This window comes from Triturus cristatus, chromosome 3_2 (assembly GCF_964204655.1).
Source record: "Triturus cristatus chromosome 3_2, aTriCri1.1, whole genome shotgun sequence".
Lineage (NCBI taxonomy): Eukaryota > Metazoa > Chordata > Amphibia > Caudata > Salamandridae > Triturus > Triturus cristatus.
The window spans coordinates 606,629,682-606,648,574 of record NC_140584.1 but is presented as its reverse complement, the minus strand read 5'-3'; the positions used below and the strand labels follow the sequence as shown (position 1 = coordinate 606,648,574).

At 43.9% G+C, this 18,893-nt stretch overlaps 1 protein-coding gene across 1 annotated transcript in view; it reads right to left on the bottom strand.

Annotated features, from left to right (window-relative positions):
- COL16A1 (collagen type XVI alpha 1 chain) overlaps nucleotides 1-18,893 on the bottom strand; it is an 871,927-nt gene that overhangs the window by 292,213 nt on the left and 560,821 nt on the right. The window contains exons 16-21 of the mRNA XM_085648479.1: nucleotides 7,927-7,989; nucleotides 7,008-7,052; nucleotides 5,104-5,199; nucleotides 4,733-4,771; nucleotides 653-697; nucleotides 497-532 (exon numbers count right to left, since the gene is read on the bottom strand). Of these exons, the coding sequence (XP_085504605.1) occupies nucleotides 497-532; nucleotides 653-697; nucleotides 4,733-4,771; nucleotides 5,104-5,199; nucleotides 7,008-7,052; nucleotides 7,927-7,989 (324 nt within the window). The remainder of the gene's footprint in view (nucleotides 1-496; nucleotides 533-652; nucleotides 698-4,732; nucleotides 4,772-5,103; nucleotides 5,200-7,007; nucleotides 7,053-7,926; nucleotides 7,990-18,893) is intronic.

Below are 18,893 nucleotides of genomic sequence, written 5' to 3'. Positions count from 1 at the left end.
AGGAAGAGAGGACAAAAGATTCTGTTGTTACCAAACTTGGCACCAGAGATAATATACAAGAACCTCCATTTGTAAATTATTAAAGAAAAATATTTTTTTTCAATCTTGCAAAGGTAGAGGCTCTGTTTAGATCAGTGCTGGTATCGCAGGAGTATAGTGAGAGGCACTAAGAATAGAAAAGTCTTATAGGCTGATGATAAGCAGAAATGGGGTTGAGGAAGTGGAGGAAATAAAAGTAAATTGTGATATTAGGGAGCAATAAACCAAATATGACATACCACATACCATGAAGTGACTTATCATTGATAGATGGAAAGGAATGTATAGATGTCAGTACTCCTTGAACACCAGTTCGAAAAATGGCCATGGGTATTAGTAATAATTATGCTTGATTGTACTACACCTCCCTAGACATGGAATTTCCTACTTTTGTGCACTACAGTTGCCTGTTTGTTTGACTAAAGCAATAGAAATAAAATGTAAAATAACATCTCACCTTTTCTCCCTTTGAGCCAGAAAATCCTGGTTTTCCCTAAAAAATAAAAAACATTCCACCGCGGGTCAGTGTTACAAGTTAAAAAACAGAAATCCTGGAGCATAAACTGATCAGATGCTAAGAAGGAATTTTAATATTATTCGATTAAGTACTTACAGGTTTCCCAATAGGACCCTCTTGTCCAGGTGGCCCTGGAACACCCTAGGAAGGAAGCACATATTCATGTAAAAAAATAAGAAGAGGACAGAAAGAAAAATAAATGTGCTTGGAATGGGGAAGCAGCAGTATACACTACTGTTTTTGCTAACTATACTATGCTCAAAACCAAATTTGCTAACTCTTGCTCGAAGAGAACTTGGCAGATTATTTCAGTGATGGTGTAGCACTGAGGATGCCTAGACAGAGGAGGGAATATGTCCCCAAATCACGCTCGCCATTCTGCATATCATGAGAGAGTGGAGAGATCCTGATTCTCCTTGCAATGAAGACTACTGCAGCATGTCACAGACGCTGGTGCATCCTGTTGCAGAGCCACTTGCAAATCTTACGGTGTCACTCAGAAGTGGATGGCAACAAGATAGCCACCAAAATTGACAAATGTGCGATCCACCTACCTCTTCGCTGCATTGCCTTGTTTAGAGGTTGAGAGTATACAGTTTTCTCATTGGTATTGTCTTTGGAAAAACTATTCACCAGTAGCCAATGGAAATGGAGGAGCCACCCAATTTAGAGCAGCTTATCTGAAGCCATGTACAGTGGCATCTTTCTTGTCTGGGAGCATAATGTAAATCATGGCAGCCCTGTAAAATGAATCCTGCTGGCTACCTCATGTAGTAGGAGTAAGCTCCCAGCATTTGGGAGTATATTCATGCAATGATTCCTAACGATGGCCCTCCTCTTTAAGGACCCATCCCCCAAACGTTCCAACAGGTCCACTGGGTCACCATGAAGGTGGGTACAGCTTTGGGGAAATAGCCCCTTAGCCGGGTGGCATTATCTAAATATGGCAGGTCAGGCGCAACTTAAATGAAGTTCTTAGTGCTGAGCAAAGAGCTTAATGGATTTGAACCATTTGTTACCATGAAGTGAATGTCTTTGTTATAATTAAATAACATGCGAAATTCCATGCATTACTCACACCATGAATTGTATGTACATCCTTGCTCTGGATGTAATCTTCCTTACTTTCTACAATTGTCTTTACAATGCATAATCTAAGGTTTAAACCACAGAAGCCAAACAATCTGTGAATCAGTAAAGCGACCACCAAGACTACCAGCCCCAAACCCTTCCCCACAACACAGCTGCCAAAAGGTACCTTGAAGAACCAAAGGACACTGACTCCAGCGATACTGTGACCACTACACAGAGATCAAAGGATCTCCGGAACAAGGAAGGGACCACCTTGGCTGAAGTCCTCTGCACACAGAGCCACCACAGAGAAACCCAAATAGTATTTACTGACCCAAGGCAAAGCTAACCCACATCCCCGTTCCTCACAATCCCATCTAATCATATGATTCCATGATACCATGAATGGGCCCAATTAATCCACAGAAGAACCCACCCAGTCTACAGCCACACAGAAGCAAAAGGGTCTAAGAACAAAGACTGGGGTGCAATGACCCCTTATTGCCCAAACCTCCATGTCATCACTGTATTTGCTTCCACTGCATCTTTCCAATGCATGTAGGCCGGAATCTTCTCAGACGCCTTTTCAGCCCCATGGGGGGTTCCTCAGGGATCTTCCCTGAGCCCGACCCTCTTTCATACATACCTGAGCCCACTAGCTCATATAGTACAGGAATTCGGTCTCTCCATTGTGTCATATCCTGATGACACACAACTAGTGGTCTCAATCTCTGACTCCATCCACTCAGACCGCAGGCAACTAGCCCCCTGCCTGGAAAAAATCAGCTCTTGTATGGCCGACTGTAGCCTTAAGCTAAATGGGGATAAAACCGAGCTCATGATCCTGGGCAGCAATTTCAGTCCACGCTCGGTGATCCCCTGGCCAGCAAAATGGGGGCCCCCTCCACCTAAAACCTCCATTAAAAATCTAGGGATGTGGCTGGACCAGAACCTAACTATGGAGATCCAGCTAAATAACTGCCGAACACCTGTTTTGGGATGCTCCGAATGATTAGGAAAATATTCAGCTTGCTCCCTGAAAACTCAAGGAAGACAGTGGTTCAAGCTTTAGTGATGTCAAGGCTTGACTACAGTAACTCCTTATACTTGGGCTCCCCCAAATATGATACAGACAGACTACAAGTAGTACAGAATGCAGCAGCCTGACTGCTCCTGAAGATAGTAATCAATGAGAACTAGCTCTGGTTTAAATTGTTTGTATGGCTGCGGGTGGGAAAAAAAAACATTAGGTTTTTTATGAAGGCCCTCACCCACCAACCTAGTTGGTGGCATGCTTCATCATTGGGCCCCACCCGAGGTACCGAGTGTACCTCAGGTGTGCTTCGACGCCAGATAACTGCGGAGTGGGTTTTTTTGGTTCGTGAGGGTGCTGTGAGTGTGCTCTGAGTGAGGTTTAAAATACTGTCCTGGGTGTCCCAAAGACTGTTTTAATGGTGGACCCCAGGCAGTCGATAAAAGCAAAGGCTGTGGGACGTGCACGGAAGGGCTTATGGCCGCCGACGTCCTGTGCGGTCAACTAGTTTCAGCCAGGCCTTTTCTTCTACTGGCTTTCGTCAGGACCTTATATGTGTGGGGTGTTGCAGGGGTAGTTATGAGTTTGTCAGTGCCCTGTGTGTAAAGCACACGCTACGGTGCTTATATGTGCAAGAGGTGTTTCCTCTCGGGTTGTACACCTGATTGGAGCGAACAACTCAGCATGGAGCTCAGCCGGGGGCCAGGACCATGTGCACTTGCGCAATGTCTCTGGACCCTCAATGAACCTGTTGTCCGGGCAGAGGCTCCGTGAGAGCAACAGTTTCATTAAGGGTCCAGCGACATCGCGCAAGTGCACATGGTCCTGGCCCCCGGCTGAGCTCCATGCTGAGTTGTTCGCTCCAATCAGGTGTACAACTCGAGAGGAAACACCTCTTGCACATATAAGCACCGTAGCGTGTGCTTTACACACAGGGCACTGACAAACTCATAACTACCCCTGCAACACCCCACACATATAAGGTCCTGACGAAAGCCAGTAGAAGAAAAGGCCTGGCTGAAACTAGTTGACTGCACAGGACGTCGGAGGCCATAAGCCTTCCGTGCACGTCCCACAGCCTTTGTTTTTATCGACTGCATGGGGCCCACCATTAAAACAGTCTTTGGGACACCCAGGACAGTATTTTCAACCTCACTCAGAGCACACTCACAGCACCCTCACGAACCAAAAAAACCCACTCCGCAGTTATCTGGCGTCGAAGCACACCTGAGGTACACTCGGTACCTCGGGTGGGGCCCAATGATGAAGCATGCCACCAACTAGGTTGGTGGGTGAGGGCCTTCATAAAAAACCTAATTCTTTTTTTTTCCACCCGCAGACATACAAACAATTTGAACCAGAGCTAGTTCTCATTGATTACTAACACATAAACTGGGGAAACGGACTAGCCTCTCTAGTTCTCCTCTCTCTTTTTGATTATAACAACACTGCTCCTGAAGATACCCATGCATCGGTCAGTAAGAGCTCCATTGGGGAGCTACACTGGCTTCCGGTCAATGCCAGGATCAAATTCAAGTCCCTCTATTTGGCCCACAGAGCCATGCACGGAAAGGTCCGCGCTGGTATGAGATCTGATCTCCCAGTACTCTCCACGCCGCCATCTCAGATCAGGATCAAAGTTTCTGATGAACACCTGCAGAATCAAGAGATCTAGATGGGGTGTAAGGTAATTTAAACACTTGGTCCCCAAGCTGTGGAACAGTATGGACCCAGAGCTGCGATTGATCGAGAACGAAACGACCTTCAAAAAGAGACTAAAACGTGGCCGTTCCCCTAAGTATCCGCAGAATCTATCCCTTTCTTGTGTCATACTAGCGCTGGGATGCCTAAGGGGAGCCATGCGCTCTACAAATCCCTAAACCTAAACCAAACCTAAACCTGCACGAAGAGAAAGGCTCTCTAGGAAAATGACTAGCACACTTTCAGCCAAGTCTCTGCTCACTTCTTCCCAGCAGATAGATGAAAGGCTACCGGTACAGTAAAAGTATCACACAGAACCATGGGCTCCTCTCTAGAATGGGAGAGAACTTTCTTCACAGGTGGCCACTTACATCTTCTCCTGGAGGGCCAGGTGGTCCGCCTGGGGTGCCCTGAAAAGGAAATTTAAAAGCTTCAGTTTTTAAAAAGTCCTCTATTGGAATAGACATAATAAACCAACAATGATATTCAGAAGTAATTAAGCATGGCCTTCACAAAAGCATGCAGTATATATGGTACTAGCTAAGTATCTGAAAAATGGAGCCTGCGTGCTGTCCTCAAAAACAGGCAACAGTGCTGTTTTATGGATGAAATGAATTTACGGCTTTAGAACAATGCTGCCTCCAATAGGTGTTCATGATAGATATGTCAGACCAGTATCGCCTGGCTGCTGACGGGGAGCCAGGGCTTCCTCTTGAGTTAACCTTAGAACACATGAACTCACCGGTTTTCCAGGAAATCCGACACCAGGTAATCCCGGAATTCCAGGTTTGCCAGGTTCTCCTGCAAGCCCCTCAGGTCCAACGTGGCCGGAGTCTCCCTGAAAGAGACGAATAGCGGCATTAAAGTTGCTGTACCGTAGCATGCGGCACAGTCCGCTTCCAGTTACAGTGCCTATTACATTGCTATTGATGTTCATATGATGGTATGCCCATTATCGAATACTATCCAGCGCTAAAGGCAAGGAAACCTGTCTCTGTCTACTTGATGTCTGCAGGATACAGTAATGGCTAAAAGGTGACCGCCAAGGATGAATGAGTGTGCTGTTTGTCAGTGCGTAATTTGAGCCTGTGGTTTCCGGTGCTCGGCACCGGCACTTAATTGTCAGCGCCAGGACTTTTGACAGTCTGCCACATGGTGGCACTGTGTAGCTCATTTAGAGATCAGGGCAAGAATAGTTGTTTATTTGTTCAATATAACGTAAAAATGACTAATACCTGCCGCCCAAGCCATTCTTATAGCATTGAGAGCATGAGATAGTCTGATTTGTCACACTTGTAGCAGTGTGATGGTTAGTGGTTGTGTTGGTACTGTCATTGATAGTGCTGGCAAGGGCAATAGGTGTTGCAAACTGCAGTTGCCTCCTGTCGAGGGCCCTGGCCCTTATGTTTTTTTTTTACAAATTAAGCACTGCTGTTCTGTGGCCCATAGCTCTACAAAGCCTGAGAAAGCATGCTGCGCTTCGAGCACTGCCTCGGACTTCCCTGTTTGGTGCTTTTATGTCTCCCCTAACGCAAGCCAAGGAAACACTGCAGAGGCAACGAAAGCTGGAACCGCAACCAGTCCAGTGAATTGGAAGAAACTGTGCATTTCTCGATCCCATTGGTAAAAACAACTGAACGAGTAAACAATGCTAGCTTTTTATGCATACAACGTTAAGGTGTCGACGACCAGCATGCATGGTTGCAGTACATGCAAATCTCTTCTGCATTTCTTACTCTGCACTCTTCCTCCTTTTAAAATTAAGATTGGTTTTGTTTCTTTTTCATCACCCTTTTCTTTTATTTTCTTCTCTTTAATGATTTTAAATGTTTTATTTTCTTTATTAGTTCTCTTTTTTCTTTCTTTCTCTTTTTCTTTCTTTCTTGAGTTATGTAATGCTCCACTTCCATTCTTTATCTTCCTTCAGGCTTTTCTTTCTCTTTCTTTTTTTTTTTTATTTCGGTTTCTTCATTGATTTACATTTTCCTGACTATTCTTGTTTCATTTCTACTTTTCTTTCGGTACAAGTATTTTTTTGTAATTTCTCCTCATTCCCTGCTGTTTATTGTTTATTTGTGTCTCAAACACTTTTGTTATCACTAGTTAATTAGAATTGAAGTTAAACTAAGTCATTAACAACAGCTAGGTGTTCTCTTTTGACATCTTCATTTGTTTAAATTATAGGCATATTTATGTTTCAGATTGATTTGCTATTGTCTTCCTAATTGCAGTGAAAGTTAAAATAGCTTGCTTTTTAAATTAGCTGATTTCGATATAGCTCGGCGTCCTCTTTTGACATCATCGTGTGTTTATATTACAGATAATGCTGCTTCATTACTTCTAGAATCAATAGGCTACCGATCTGATTCTATTTGCTGATGTCTCACAAAATTAAAAGGCACAATATGATAAAGAGATGTGCAGTGCAAGATGTTCAGTCCTTTTCAAACACAACGCATGAATATTTGCATTATCACGCTGTGATGATAAGCGCCTACCACACACGCATGTACTATCGCCTGCAGACGAGATATCCAACCCCATAACACTCAAGGTAAATGTGCCATGCACAGCCTGACAGTTGCTTCAATGAACCCTGGAGGATCACCCTGGTAACAGACTCCCATCCACCCACACGGTACTTGCCTTCTGTCCTTTTGGCCCCACGATGCAGATCTCTCCTGGTCTTCCCTGATGAGAGAAAGAAAGAGACCGAAGGAAACAGGTGTCACTGAAATTCGTTCATTGCTGAGTCAGTTCACTGAAACTGGCAGGCTTGCTTTAGAATAGATCAAGATCTGGAAATAAGATGGCAGCTTCCCCAGGGGGCTGCGAAAAGCAGCTGTGTTTCAAGGACGTGCCCTATTCACTCCAAACATGACATTCATGTCTGTCAGACAGCCAGGATGACTCAAGCTATCTCTGGGACCAGCTGACCGAGTGGAGAAGAAGGAAGATTGGAAAAAGTCTGGGGAGAGAACAGAAAAAGGAAGAAAGATGTCCTCACTAAAGAGAAAGAACAACAAAGTGATGAGAGAAAATTAAAGGAGGGAGTGAATGGGAGAGGATATTCACGAAAGAGGCACAGTGGGAAAACGTATATTTGGTAAAAAGTCAGAGTGAGGAATGTGTAATAGTCGTCTCTAACTCAAAATACTATCTTGAAAGACGTCTGCTTCACTGTTTACATCCAACAATATTGCAAAAGTATGGCTGCTTAATCAGTAAAAAATGTTGCATAATTGCCCTCCACACAGGCCTCGATTATGCGGCTCCTACATTAGTTATCATTGGTGCTAGCATTCCAGAAGACAACGTGCAAAGATGACCATAGATTTAGCCTAAGAGACCATTATATAATGCAGCTCTAAGTCTGGCCCAGGGGAGACATCTACGTGCCCATAACACTGAGAAACCTTTTGCAAGTTGTAGGTCTTGGTTCCTTAAAGAAACAGACAAAAAGCTGCGGGTCTCTGGTGTGGCAGCATCCCAAGGAAGGAGATGGCATCCTCAAACCTCTAATGGCTTATCACTGCTCTGATGCTCTGATGATGGTGGTCCTTACATCTCTTCCTGGGTAACCAGATGCTCCTTTCAGGCCCCATTCGCCTTTTTCGCCTTTCTGCCCCTATGAAAAAAGAAAATAACGAGTAAATATTGGGAATGCAACAATGCAGGCCGATCCTCACCCTTCGGCCAATGTACACAGAACATAACAAACACAAATTGTGACATGAACTGCTAATATATGTTTCTCAATCTCCCTCCCCGCCCCACTGTGCAAGACATCACACATAAAAGGGACTGGCTTATTACCTCATACCTGAGTCTGTCTTTGTTACACGTTATATTTGACTTTTCAAACATTACAGGTTACATTAACACAACAAACCATGCGCATTGTCTAAATGCATTATGCAATGAGTCGACTGATAACATGATCATTGAACACCAGGAAGGCCACACACTTCCTTCCAACATTGACCGGACAGTGTTCTTTTACACATCAAAAAATAACACGCAAATATGAATTTAGCCTGTTACTATGACTGAAGTATTCAGATCACTTCTAAATAATACAGTTCATTGCCACCGTCAGTAGAACAAAGTGTTACGCTTGTTGTCACTGTTTGCTCACAACTACACATTAGTGAGTCAGATTTGTAGAAGAACACACCAGATAGCTTCATATCTCTCAAGTTGATCATTGAGTGTAAACAACATCTTTACATATATCGCCATTTGATCCATGTCTGTCAACCATGTGTCGAACTGTAGTACAATAGGTATCTTCCAGAACGGTAAGATTCCCAGTTTGGCTATGGCCAAGAAAGTCGAAAACCATTTACAGCATTAAGAAGTCATTGCAGAGAGTGCGGTTGTATTGTAGAGTAAGTCTATTCTTGCATCAATCTCTCCATCTGTGCATGTTTCTGATCTTATCTTGTCCTCGATTTGTTCCCAATTAAAGGCTAGTTTCGGGTATTTCCAGAGAATCTTCACTATGCTGCTCTCAGGGGAAGAACAACTCCAACCAAGAGATGATGTGGATATCCTTGCTGAAAATAACCATTGAGGAGACCAATGGCATCTTAGAGTGTCCCGGTCTCAATCTAGTCTCCCTTTGTCGTGATAAATCAATATATAATCCCAATCCTTTTTGGGGCTCTCTAGTTGTACTCTGTGTTCCCATTAATGTTGGAACATGTCGACGGGTGGCAGTTAAACTTATGGTCAATAAGAAGCCTGTACAGGCCATATACCAGCTCCTGGATAGCCCCAAATAAAAGGGCTGCTATTGAAAGAATTGGTGAGTTGTTGATGTGTGTATTGGAAAAGCCCAGATTGATCCCTAAACAGTGCCTTAATTAGTAGTAGTCCCAGACATCTTTGGAGAGGAGGCTATATTATGTATGGAGGTCTGCAAACATTTTGTAAGTATTTTCTGATAGTAAGGGCCTGGTGTAGATCTTGGCGGACGGGTTACTCACAACCGTGAAGGATATACCGTCTGCCAAAATATAAATCCCATGGATATAATGGGATTTATATTTTGGCTGACGGGATAGGCATCACCCACCAAGATCTATATCGGGCCACAAGTTATCAATCACCTCTATACTTCTGCCTTTCTATAAAGGCTAAAATATCATGGATTGAGGTATGGTTATTTCCCCGTTATAGAAGAGTGGTGCATGGCCATGTAACTTACTGTTCATCCCGAAGTAGTAATGAGCCCTTCTCTACGCATGTATCAAAGAATTAACAACAGGATTCGAGCAGCGTACAGTGCCACAGGATTTTTATCAAATTGCAGATGTGCTTTTTCCACACATACCCATATGGCTAGCTCTGTGTGGGTAGGAAGCATATATTTTACTTAATCTGCCGGGTAAGTTACGCAGTATGTTTTGATGTAAGGGGGACAGAGTTCACCAGATTCCATTGATGCATGTAGTTTACTGACATTAAGCATTGGCTTAACTACGTTTCAGATAAAGTTATTAATAGCTGCTTTGACGCGACGTAGCATGTCTGGAGGTGTTGCAATGAAGACCATAGCAAAAACATAGTTAAAATTTGGAGCAAAAATCCGTTTTGCTATTTGCACTTTCCCCTGCAAGGAAAAGTGCAAGTTGACATCTCTGGATATGGTTGACAATTTATCCAAGAAGGGAATAGATTGTCCATCATCATGTTTTCCAGTCCTCTATTAATCAGTCTACCCAGGTTCCTCGGGTTTCTTGTCTTTCATCAGACGGGGGAGTTACCTAGCAATGCCTTAGCAGTGCCTCTAGTTAATGATAGTGTTTTACATTTTTCTTACTTTCTCTCATGTCCAGAGAAACTGGAGAATCTTGAAATCAAAAGGTAAGAGCTTTAATGGAGGGACGACGTTGCAACAGTGTAACTAGAATGCCATCTCCATATAAGAGTATTTTTTGTTCACCATCTGGCATAGATATTCAGTTATTTGATGTCTGTTTTTATCGACCTCTATGGCTAAGGGCTCCAATGCTAAAAGAAAGAGCAGTGGGGAAATGGGGGCACGCCTGCTTTCTGCCACTAATGAATGGTATTGTGCTGACAAGAAGACATTCCAATTGACCATTGCTTTCGGGTCTAGATATAGCCAACAATTCACTTGTTGATTGAACTCTTCCCTATTCCCATCTTTTCCATTACATGGAAAAATGAGGTCCATTCCCCTCAATTGAAAGCCTTCTCTGCATTAAATATTATGGACAGTTTTTCACTTGCATCATCTCTGTCAAGTCAAAGAACAATGCATAGGTTCTTCAAGTGAGTGGTAGAGGATCTGTGAAGGATAAAACCCACTTGTGTGGGGTGTATTACGCAATGTATAACATTCTTCAGATGATTAGCTAACATTTTGGCCAGAAATTTCATATCAACATTAAGTAAAGAGATGGGACGGAAGCTAGCACACTCTCTGGGATATTTGTTTGGTTTGAGAATTAGGGAGATTTTTGCATCCTTCTACTGCAACGGGAATCCTCCTATTCCCCTGCCTCATTAATCATCTTACATAAGGTTGAGACTTCATTAAGTTTATAAAATTCCATGGGAAATACATCGTCCGCAGTAGTCTTTTCCATTATCATACTGTATATGGTCATAGTGACTTAATGACAGATCTAGAGTTTGGCAGGTGGTACTCTGTCCTTTAGGATGGGGGAGAACATTACGTCCACAACCTTGATGAACTACCATCAGCCAAATTTAGAGATCACGTCTTCCCCATCGGTGATCCCCGTACCTTGACTGAAACCACTGTCATGGCAGTTCCTGTAAAGATGTAAAAATTTGATGGATGTCTGCCATCAGTTTTACCAGCCACACAACAAACATTTACAAACTTTTTGTTTTTCAAAACGGACTCCCAAAGTGGGAGTTTGTTACTGAAAAAACAGTAAACTACTGACCCCTACACCCAGGGTGTTACCTCCCAGGGGGTGAGATCGTCGTTTGTTTTTTTGTTCCTGCTAGATTCGGTGTGGTTGGAGCAGTATAGATTTCTATAAAATGAGGCAAAAGTATTGGTCACCCCTAAGGATTTAGCAATGATCAGCTTTTTTTTCGTATCAGGTTTTTGGTATGTAGTGTTTGCTTCCTTCTGTCTCAGTTGCTGCGCCAGTAATCAGGCCGCTTTCTCCACCTCTTCATATTTCTTTGTTTGATCTGCGCGAGGGCCATCTCAGTTTGGAAGAGGTTAGGGATTTGACCTCATATTTGGTTCCAAGTAATTGCTGAAGTAAGGTTAGTGAGTGTTTTGAGTTGTATAGTGTTGTGAGCCTTTGAGCTTCTTTTTCTAGGGTCAGTGTACATGGTTCAGTTTTCCCTTAAATCATGTCCGTGTCCATCATCCATCCCCCCCCCTGTAAGTAGGCCTTTCCCATCACCCGTAACTCTCTGATGGAGCCTACAGCGCCTTCATTTTACTTCAAGTAAGTTTTTAGGAATGAGTGGAGACAGGGGTGAAAGCACGCTCATGTCAAGCGTTGGGCTGCTAATGTCACGATCAGAAACCCTGTTCGCTGCAATAGAAGTGCCTCTGCACCTTCTTAATAGACCATGTGCGGTCATGAAGTAATCAATTTATGATCAGACGCCATGGACGCGGGATGTGAAGGTATTGTCCCTGTCTGTGGGATGTCATGTATAAGTTTCCACAGGCCACCCCAAGTGTAGTCAGACAGCAAGCCTGGTGGTGTGTACCCGTCAGTGGTCTGATGAAGATTGAGTCTGAAGGAGTTTTCCAGCTGCTGGCCGAGGAGTAGGTTCCAGTCCCCTCTTAGTACCTTTTTGAGGCTGCCAAGGAACACCAGTTTGTCCCTCACCAGAGCATACATTGGTCGTACCCAAATCTGTTTAATTCGACTTCAGGTGGGGCCACTCTTCTCCCAATCAGATTTAAGCATACTTTAGACTTAAATAGCTAGAGGAGGCCATGAACCATGGTGTTTTCATCGGAGTCCTCTGTGCCCCGCTGGATGGATCTGCCTATGTCACTCACCTGGTCAACTCCATCTGTAACACTTTAGAAGGGGCTGCCTCTGTTTCCCAACAGCTCTCTTAGTGCCACCCCAAGGTGCTGCCTCTATACCACTATTGCCCAAACTGCTCTGTAACACATACAATGTGGTCCTTTCTAGCCTTCCTGACTTCACTCTGTCTTATGGTGGATGTGCTGTACATATTCCACCAATACATGAACTCTTCTATAGCACACTGGAGGAGGCCATCTTTAATCTTCCAGAGTCCTATTTGTTTCACAGTGGAGATGCAGCACCTTTTCTACCATCCACTGAGCTCCCTCCTTTGCTCACTGGAGGGGCTGTCTCCAGCCCCCCAATGCTGCCTTTGTTTCACACCAGAGGAGGCTGCATGTATTCCTCGAGATCACCCTCTCCCCTAGTGGAGATGCCACCTCGTTTCTACCACCCTCTGACTTTCCTCAGTGGCAGACACTGACGTTGTCTTCCAAACGCTCTCTCTGCCCCACAAAGAAAGTGTTCTTCTATTCCACCACAGCCTGAAATCCTCTGTGATACACTGCAGAAGGCTATCTCTATCATTTCACAGTTCTTTCTGCCTCGCAATGGGGACGACGGAGGGGCTGCCTCTATTCCACTACCACAATCTACTTAACTCTCATATACCACTTTAGAGGTGGGCATCACAATTTATCTACAGCTCCCTCTGTGCCACACCAGAGGTGCTGCCTCTATTCCACCACCACCTCAACTCCTCTGCAACACTCCCGCTGTCTCCCACTGGGGTGCTGCATCTGTTCCACAACTATTACAATTCCTTCTGTAACATACAGAAGGAGCTGGGTTTATCCTTCCATTTTCATGGTACAATCCCTGCTTCACCACCTGGTGAACATATGCTGTTCCACACAGTAGGAGACTATCTTGACACCCCCTAGACCTTTCTTTGCCCCCCCCTCAAGAATTTGCCACAAATCTCTCCCCTCTGGAGCTGACTCCACCATTTGCTTCACTTTGTCCGCCTCATACATGAAGAGTTTGTGTCTATCCTTCAAAAAACACTTTGTTCAACCTGGAAGGTGTCGAGCTCCTGTAGTCTTACATATGGGACACTCTGATACACACTGGAGGGGAGCGGTGCCGTTCCTTCCTGTGATCCCCTACAGTGCAGGCATCTGCCTCTATTCCTATCACACAAACACACCTACTTGTTCAGACTGTAGAAGACTGCAGATATCGCACAGCGAGCTTCCTCCAACCCAAAGTGGAGGGATCTGTCTATAATATTCTCCATCTGCCTTGCGCGGGCGGAGGATGACTTCATCCGTCTTCCACCAACGCTTCCTTTGGCCTACATTTTAGGAGGCTGTATCAATCCCTCCGCGACTTAAAATACCTCTATGCACCATGGAAGTAGGCTGTGTCCAACCAACTCATAATCCCTGTGCAGCTACTTTATATTTTTGACAGCAGAACTACCACTGTACCACAGCACTGGGGTAAGCTGTTTCTACAGTAGTCACCCCAGAGCTCCTTCTGTCCAAGAGTTGTCTATATGCTACTCAGACCAGAGCCCAGTCTGTCCCACACTGGAGTAGGTTGTTTCTAACCTCACCGGAGAAGTCTGCAAATGTTGGTGAATGCACGAAAGCAAAGGGCAATCAAAAGGCAAAATGCCATTACTGTTTGTCCGTTGTCCCACAGCACGAATTGTAGCTTTTGCCAAATAACAATCTCCTAAATTTTTCTTTGAAGGCAGCTTTTGCAGTTCCTAAACTCAGGGGGCCCAAACGACTACACCGTGACCTCAGTGACACCCTCTAACTACTACCATGAGAAATGCACGCCCACACCCATTGCTCGAGGGGGTAACAGTTAAATTAAATTACATTTGTAGATTTATATAGTGCGTCTTATCACCCGTGAAGGTGTCCAGGCCCTGTCCATGGCAGGGGGAGATTAAGTAATCTGCCCAAAATCACAGGATGTTGAGCCGATGCCGAGACTCGAACTCGGATCCCCAGCTCCCTAGTTGACCCGTATTTGTACGTTGATGGTTGGTTTACAGCATTATGGGCCATATGTAGGTAGCTAAATACCGGTCGGTAACGGCCGAAATTCGGTAAATATCCCGTTACCGACCGGTATTTAGGCATTGGAGATGTAGGAGGCATGATTTAAGGATTCGGTAATTTACCGAATCGGTAAGGGATCGGTAAAATACCGAATCGGTAAAATACAGATTCGGTAAATTACCGAAGCCTTAAATCATATGTAGGGAGCACTCAAGTGAGTGAATTTCAGTATTAAGGATTCGGTATTTATCACCGACTACAGGTTGATGATAAATAACGAATACCTTTCAAAAAGCTATATTTTGCTGATTTAAAAGTGGCATGTGGCAGACATACATGCCCTTAGGGCATGTATGTGCGCCACATGTGCACACATGCACGAATCAGGGGTGCAACAGGGTGTCAATGTGACACCCTGCCACCCATGAATATGCTTCCCCTATTACCGATTCGGTATTTACCGAATCGGTAATAGTAAATGGCTTCCCATTCATTCCTATGGGCTTCCAGGCCCATAGGAATGAATGGGAAGGGATGCATTATTACCGATTCGGTAAATACCTATTCATAAATACCGAAAATTACCGAATCGGTAATAATTACCGAATATTTACCTACATACTATTTACCGATTCATAAATACCGAATCGGTAAAATTCGGTATTTATGAATCGGTAAATATAATTTATCTACATATGGCCCTATACGTTTTAGGGGGTGAATGTGGCTGTACCCCAAGGGTGAGGCTGACTACCTACTCAGTTAGACCCCAGAATAGAAAAGGGTACCCCTTATCACACTAAAAAAAAGGCATTGAGAACCTACCCATTATGTGTGCATGTGTAAAGATACAGGATGGCTGCCTGGTCACTTAAATGAAAGGATCAGCTAGCCACCCACTCCTTCATCCACATGGAAACTGTCTTGCAGACAAACACAATGTCTCCCACCAGAGCATCTTCCCTGAAACTGCCTGCCTGGCGGATTGTTTCCAAGGCAACCACAACATATACTTGTAAGAGAAAAAGCCAGGTTTGCAAACAATACTAGCTTTCCTTCCATGCTGTTAGGAAGGCTGTCTAGAATCCACATCGTCTACACTAAGTTTGGGAAAAGCTTGCAAAACTAGCCCTAACTTCGCTGGCTGGGGCCCAAATCAGCCAAATGACTCGGCTTCTGTCCATATCCCAAGAACTTTGAGTATACGCTGATGCTCCCCTTCAGAGCTGTCAAGAATGCCACTTTGACAAGATCTGAGTGGGTCTGCCTCATGCATTTGAGTCTGGGGCTGAATGTTTCCCTTTCTGCCTAGGCTAGGACCAAACCTGCACTTATGTCTGAGACCTAGACACCCTGTCACTACCTGTTACCCTGTCTGTTTAAAGCACAATAGTCATCACACGGAGCTCAGAGAATCAGTAACAGGGTGCATGGAAGCCCTTCAGACTCTCACGAGAGACAGAAACGTGAATACCAACTACCAACATATGCAGCTGAGCGACCCCAGGAGCAGTGACTTCACCTGATGAGCACTCTTCTTTACGCTAACATTTGCTGCTTTTACCTTGGAGTCCTCTCTAAAACATCAGAACCCGCTTGGCTTCATCTCATGCGAAGTGCCCATCATGATCCTCCGGCCTTGGAGCTGAAGGAAGTCACATTAAGCTACACTAGAGGGTTTCAGTGACTTGTTTGAGCTGTGCAGTTCTTATGCAGACCACAAAGTCCTTCATGCTCTCCTGTACCATCGGCACCCCAACAGGTGACATGGCCTGTAGGAGCTAGTCCTAACTCTCTTTACCGTCTTCAGCGTTACCCATGCCCAGAATAATTTTCTCCTTGACGTTATCATTAACATGGCCAGTTTATATACCTGCATAACTTTAAGAATCTTCTAAGCTTAACAGAGAGACAGCTTGGTAACCACCAACAGTGGAATTTTTCACCTGGACAATTGGTTCCCAAGCTACAGCCTCTTAAATCTAGTTGGTTGGCCAGCCCTGGACTTCCATAGGCCACCAGAATGGGAATTTATTTAATGCTGTGGGGAGATTTGTATGTAGCACCACAAATCCAGTCAATCTTAGCAGGAACAAACGTAACTTTGATTAGCATTGAGACATTGATTTGCACCTGGGCATATTTCTCAATAACCACATGAGCAGGGCTTTAAATGGGCCGGGTCCAGCCAGTGCTCAGTACCAGCAGTTCTAAAAAGTAGGTACTGAGATGGGTCACCATCGAGCTCTCCATTTTTGCACTCACACTCAAATTGAAAACAAAATTGTAATGCTGCAGCAGTAACACCCCTCACTACCTTTGATTTAACCTCGAAGAGACTCGTTATATTTCTTTCTCGGTCTCAAAATGTCAGAACTGAAGCATTTTCAATATTCTATACAATGAAGCCAGGACTATTGGCTTGTTGTAGGAGTAATGTTACTTGTTGTATTATATATCTGGATACAAAGACAGAAGCAGCATAATACCAGTCGAGTGGCACACTATACTAAGCACAGATTGTTAGCTTAGGAGTTTTTAAGCCACGCCCTTAATTACATCTGACACACCCCTTTGAGAGACTCCCCAGTTTTTTCATTCCACTTAAAACTTAAGGAATCAAAATTTCGAAGGGAAGATTTGTAGTGCATCCCCCAGTGGTACTTCCTAGTACCAACTTTAGAGCATTCCCTCTGAGGCATTCAATGTTAAATATCCCAGCACTGGATGAATTCAGACCTACATAGTGTGCTGAAAGCCCACATTGCTAACATTGGTCATTGTTTAAATCCACTGAAGCGAACAACAGGGCAGACTCAGTCCACAAGATTCAGACCCTCTTCAAACACTATTGTGACTGTAACATTTTAAATTTGAGTCCAACATTGTGTGTTGTCTCTTCTGGTATGAAACTGCAATGTGTTCATTAAAGAGCTATGTGTTTTCAGATGCAAGAGGACAGTCGTCTATGCTTTTATCGCAGTCTTTGTGTTATACTGTACCCGACTCAACCTTCACACCACCTCTCATGAACATGAACTTTAGCAAGACATTTCAAACAAGTAAACCAGGAAGGTCAGTGAGACTTTGGTGGGCTAACTTTCCATCACAAACCCAGGACCCAGCTTCTAGTTAGTAGGGACCGCGGGCAGCGTCGCCTTTCATACAGTGTCGATTATCCGAGAAAAGCCTCACAATGATGAATTATTCTGTTTTGGGGTTTGTACCTGGCTCCTATGTGATGGTGTGTGGATGAGGTCTACATGCCTACTGAAGGATGGGAAGATAGATTATGCGGTATGGACAGATTATGGGAAGATAATATGGCCTGGGTAGAGGCCAGTTAAAATTCAGCTAGGAACCAAATAGGGCTTGCTATTTAAAAACACTGTTTAATTGTGCCAGTCAATGGCATGTGTTAGAGGATTCATTAGTCAGAGTATGTTGATTGTGCCATGCTCTAAAGGATGGGCTGACAGTGTGACAAGTGCTGCAGTTGCTATGTGCATACATTTTGTAGTGTGCTGCATTCTGCCATGGTTGTTTGAGTGCACTGATTTAAAAACCATTCAAACTGTATGAATAAGGATCCAAGTGAAACATAAAAACCATTTAATTAAATGTCATCTTGCAAGGCTGGAAACTTGAGGGATTCCAGGTACTGCATGATAATCAACATTTCCAAGAACAGCTTAAAATGAGCTTTAGAAATTACTTTGATTACCCTCTCACTCTCTTTTTGCTCCCTCTCATACCATAACTACAGTCACTATTAGTGACAATAATATGTGTATATATATATATACATATATATATTCACTTAAAAAACCATAGGTTTCACACATGTTATAGTTAGCTGTACATTTCACTCGTAAAAAACCAATGAAATTCCACGTTTTAGTTAGATCAGGTAACTATAACTTGCGCGCCCACAATAAACTGCTGATGACGTCACATATTACATCACTCATGACATGGTCAGTGACATCACTCATCACATCAATGATGACATCTGAAATGACACATTGTGGATTGCGGTCGCCCAAGTTATAGTTACCTGATCTAACTATAACGTGGAATTTCATTGTTTTTTTACGAGTGAAATGTACAGCTAACTATAACATGTGTGAAACCTATGGTTTTTTAAGTGAATTTGCAAGGTTTTCTAAATGCTAATTCCTAACTATAACGTGTGTGAAACCTATGGTTTTTTCAGTGAATTTGTACGTTTTTTTAAATGCTAAGTTATGTATTTATTTTTTAATTTTTTTTCTGATTTTTCACCCTGCGCACACCCTGCGCGCACGGTGCGCTTCGCACACCGTGCGCGCGCTGTGGGCACTCGGCACCGAGCGCCCACGTTGCGCAGTTCATACCGTGCGCGCCTCGCCTTTTTTTACACAGTAACAATTTTTTTTTCTCCCTTGCGGGTCCTTCAA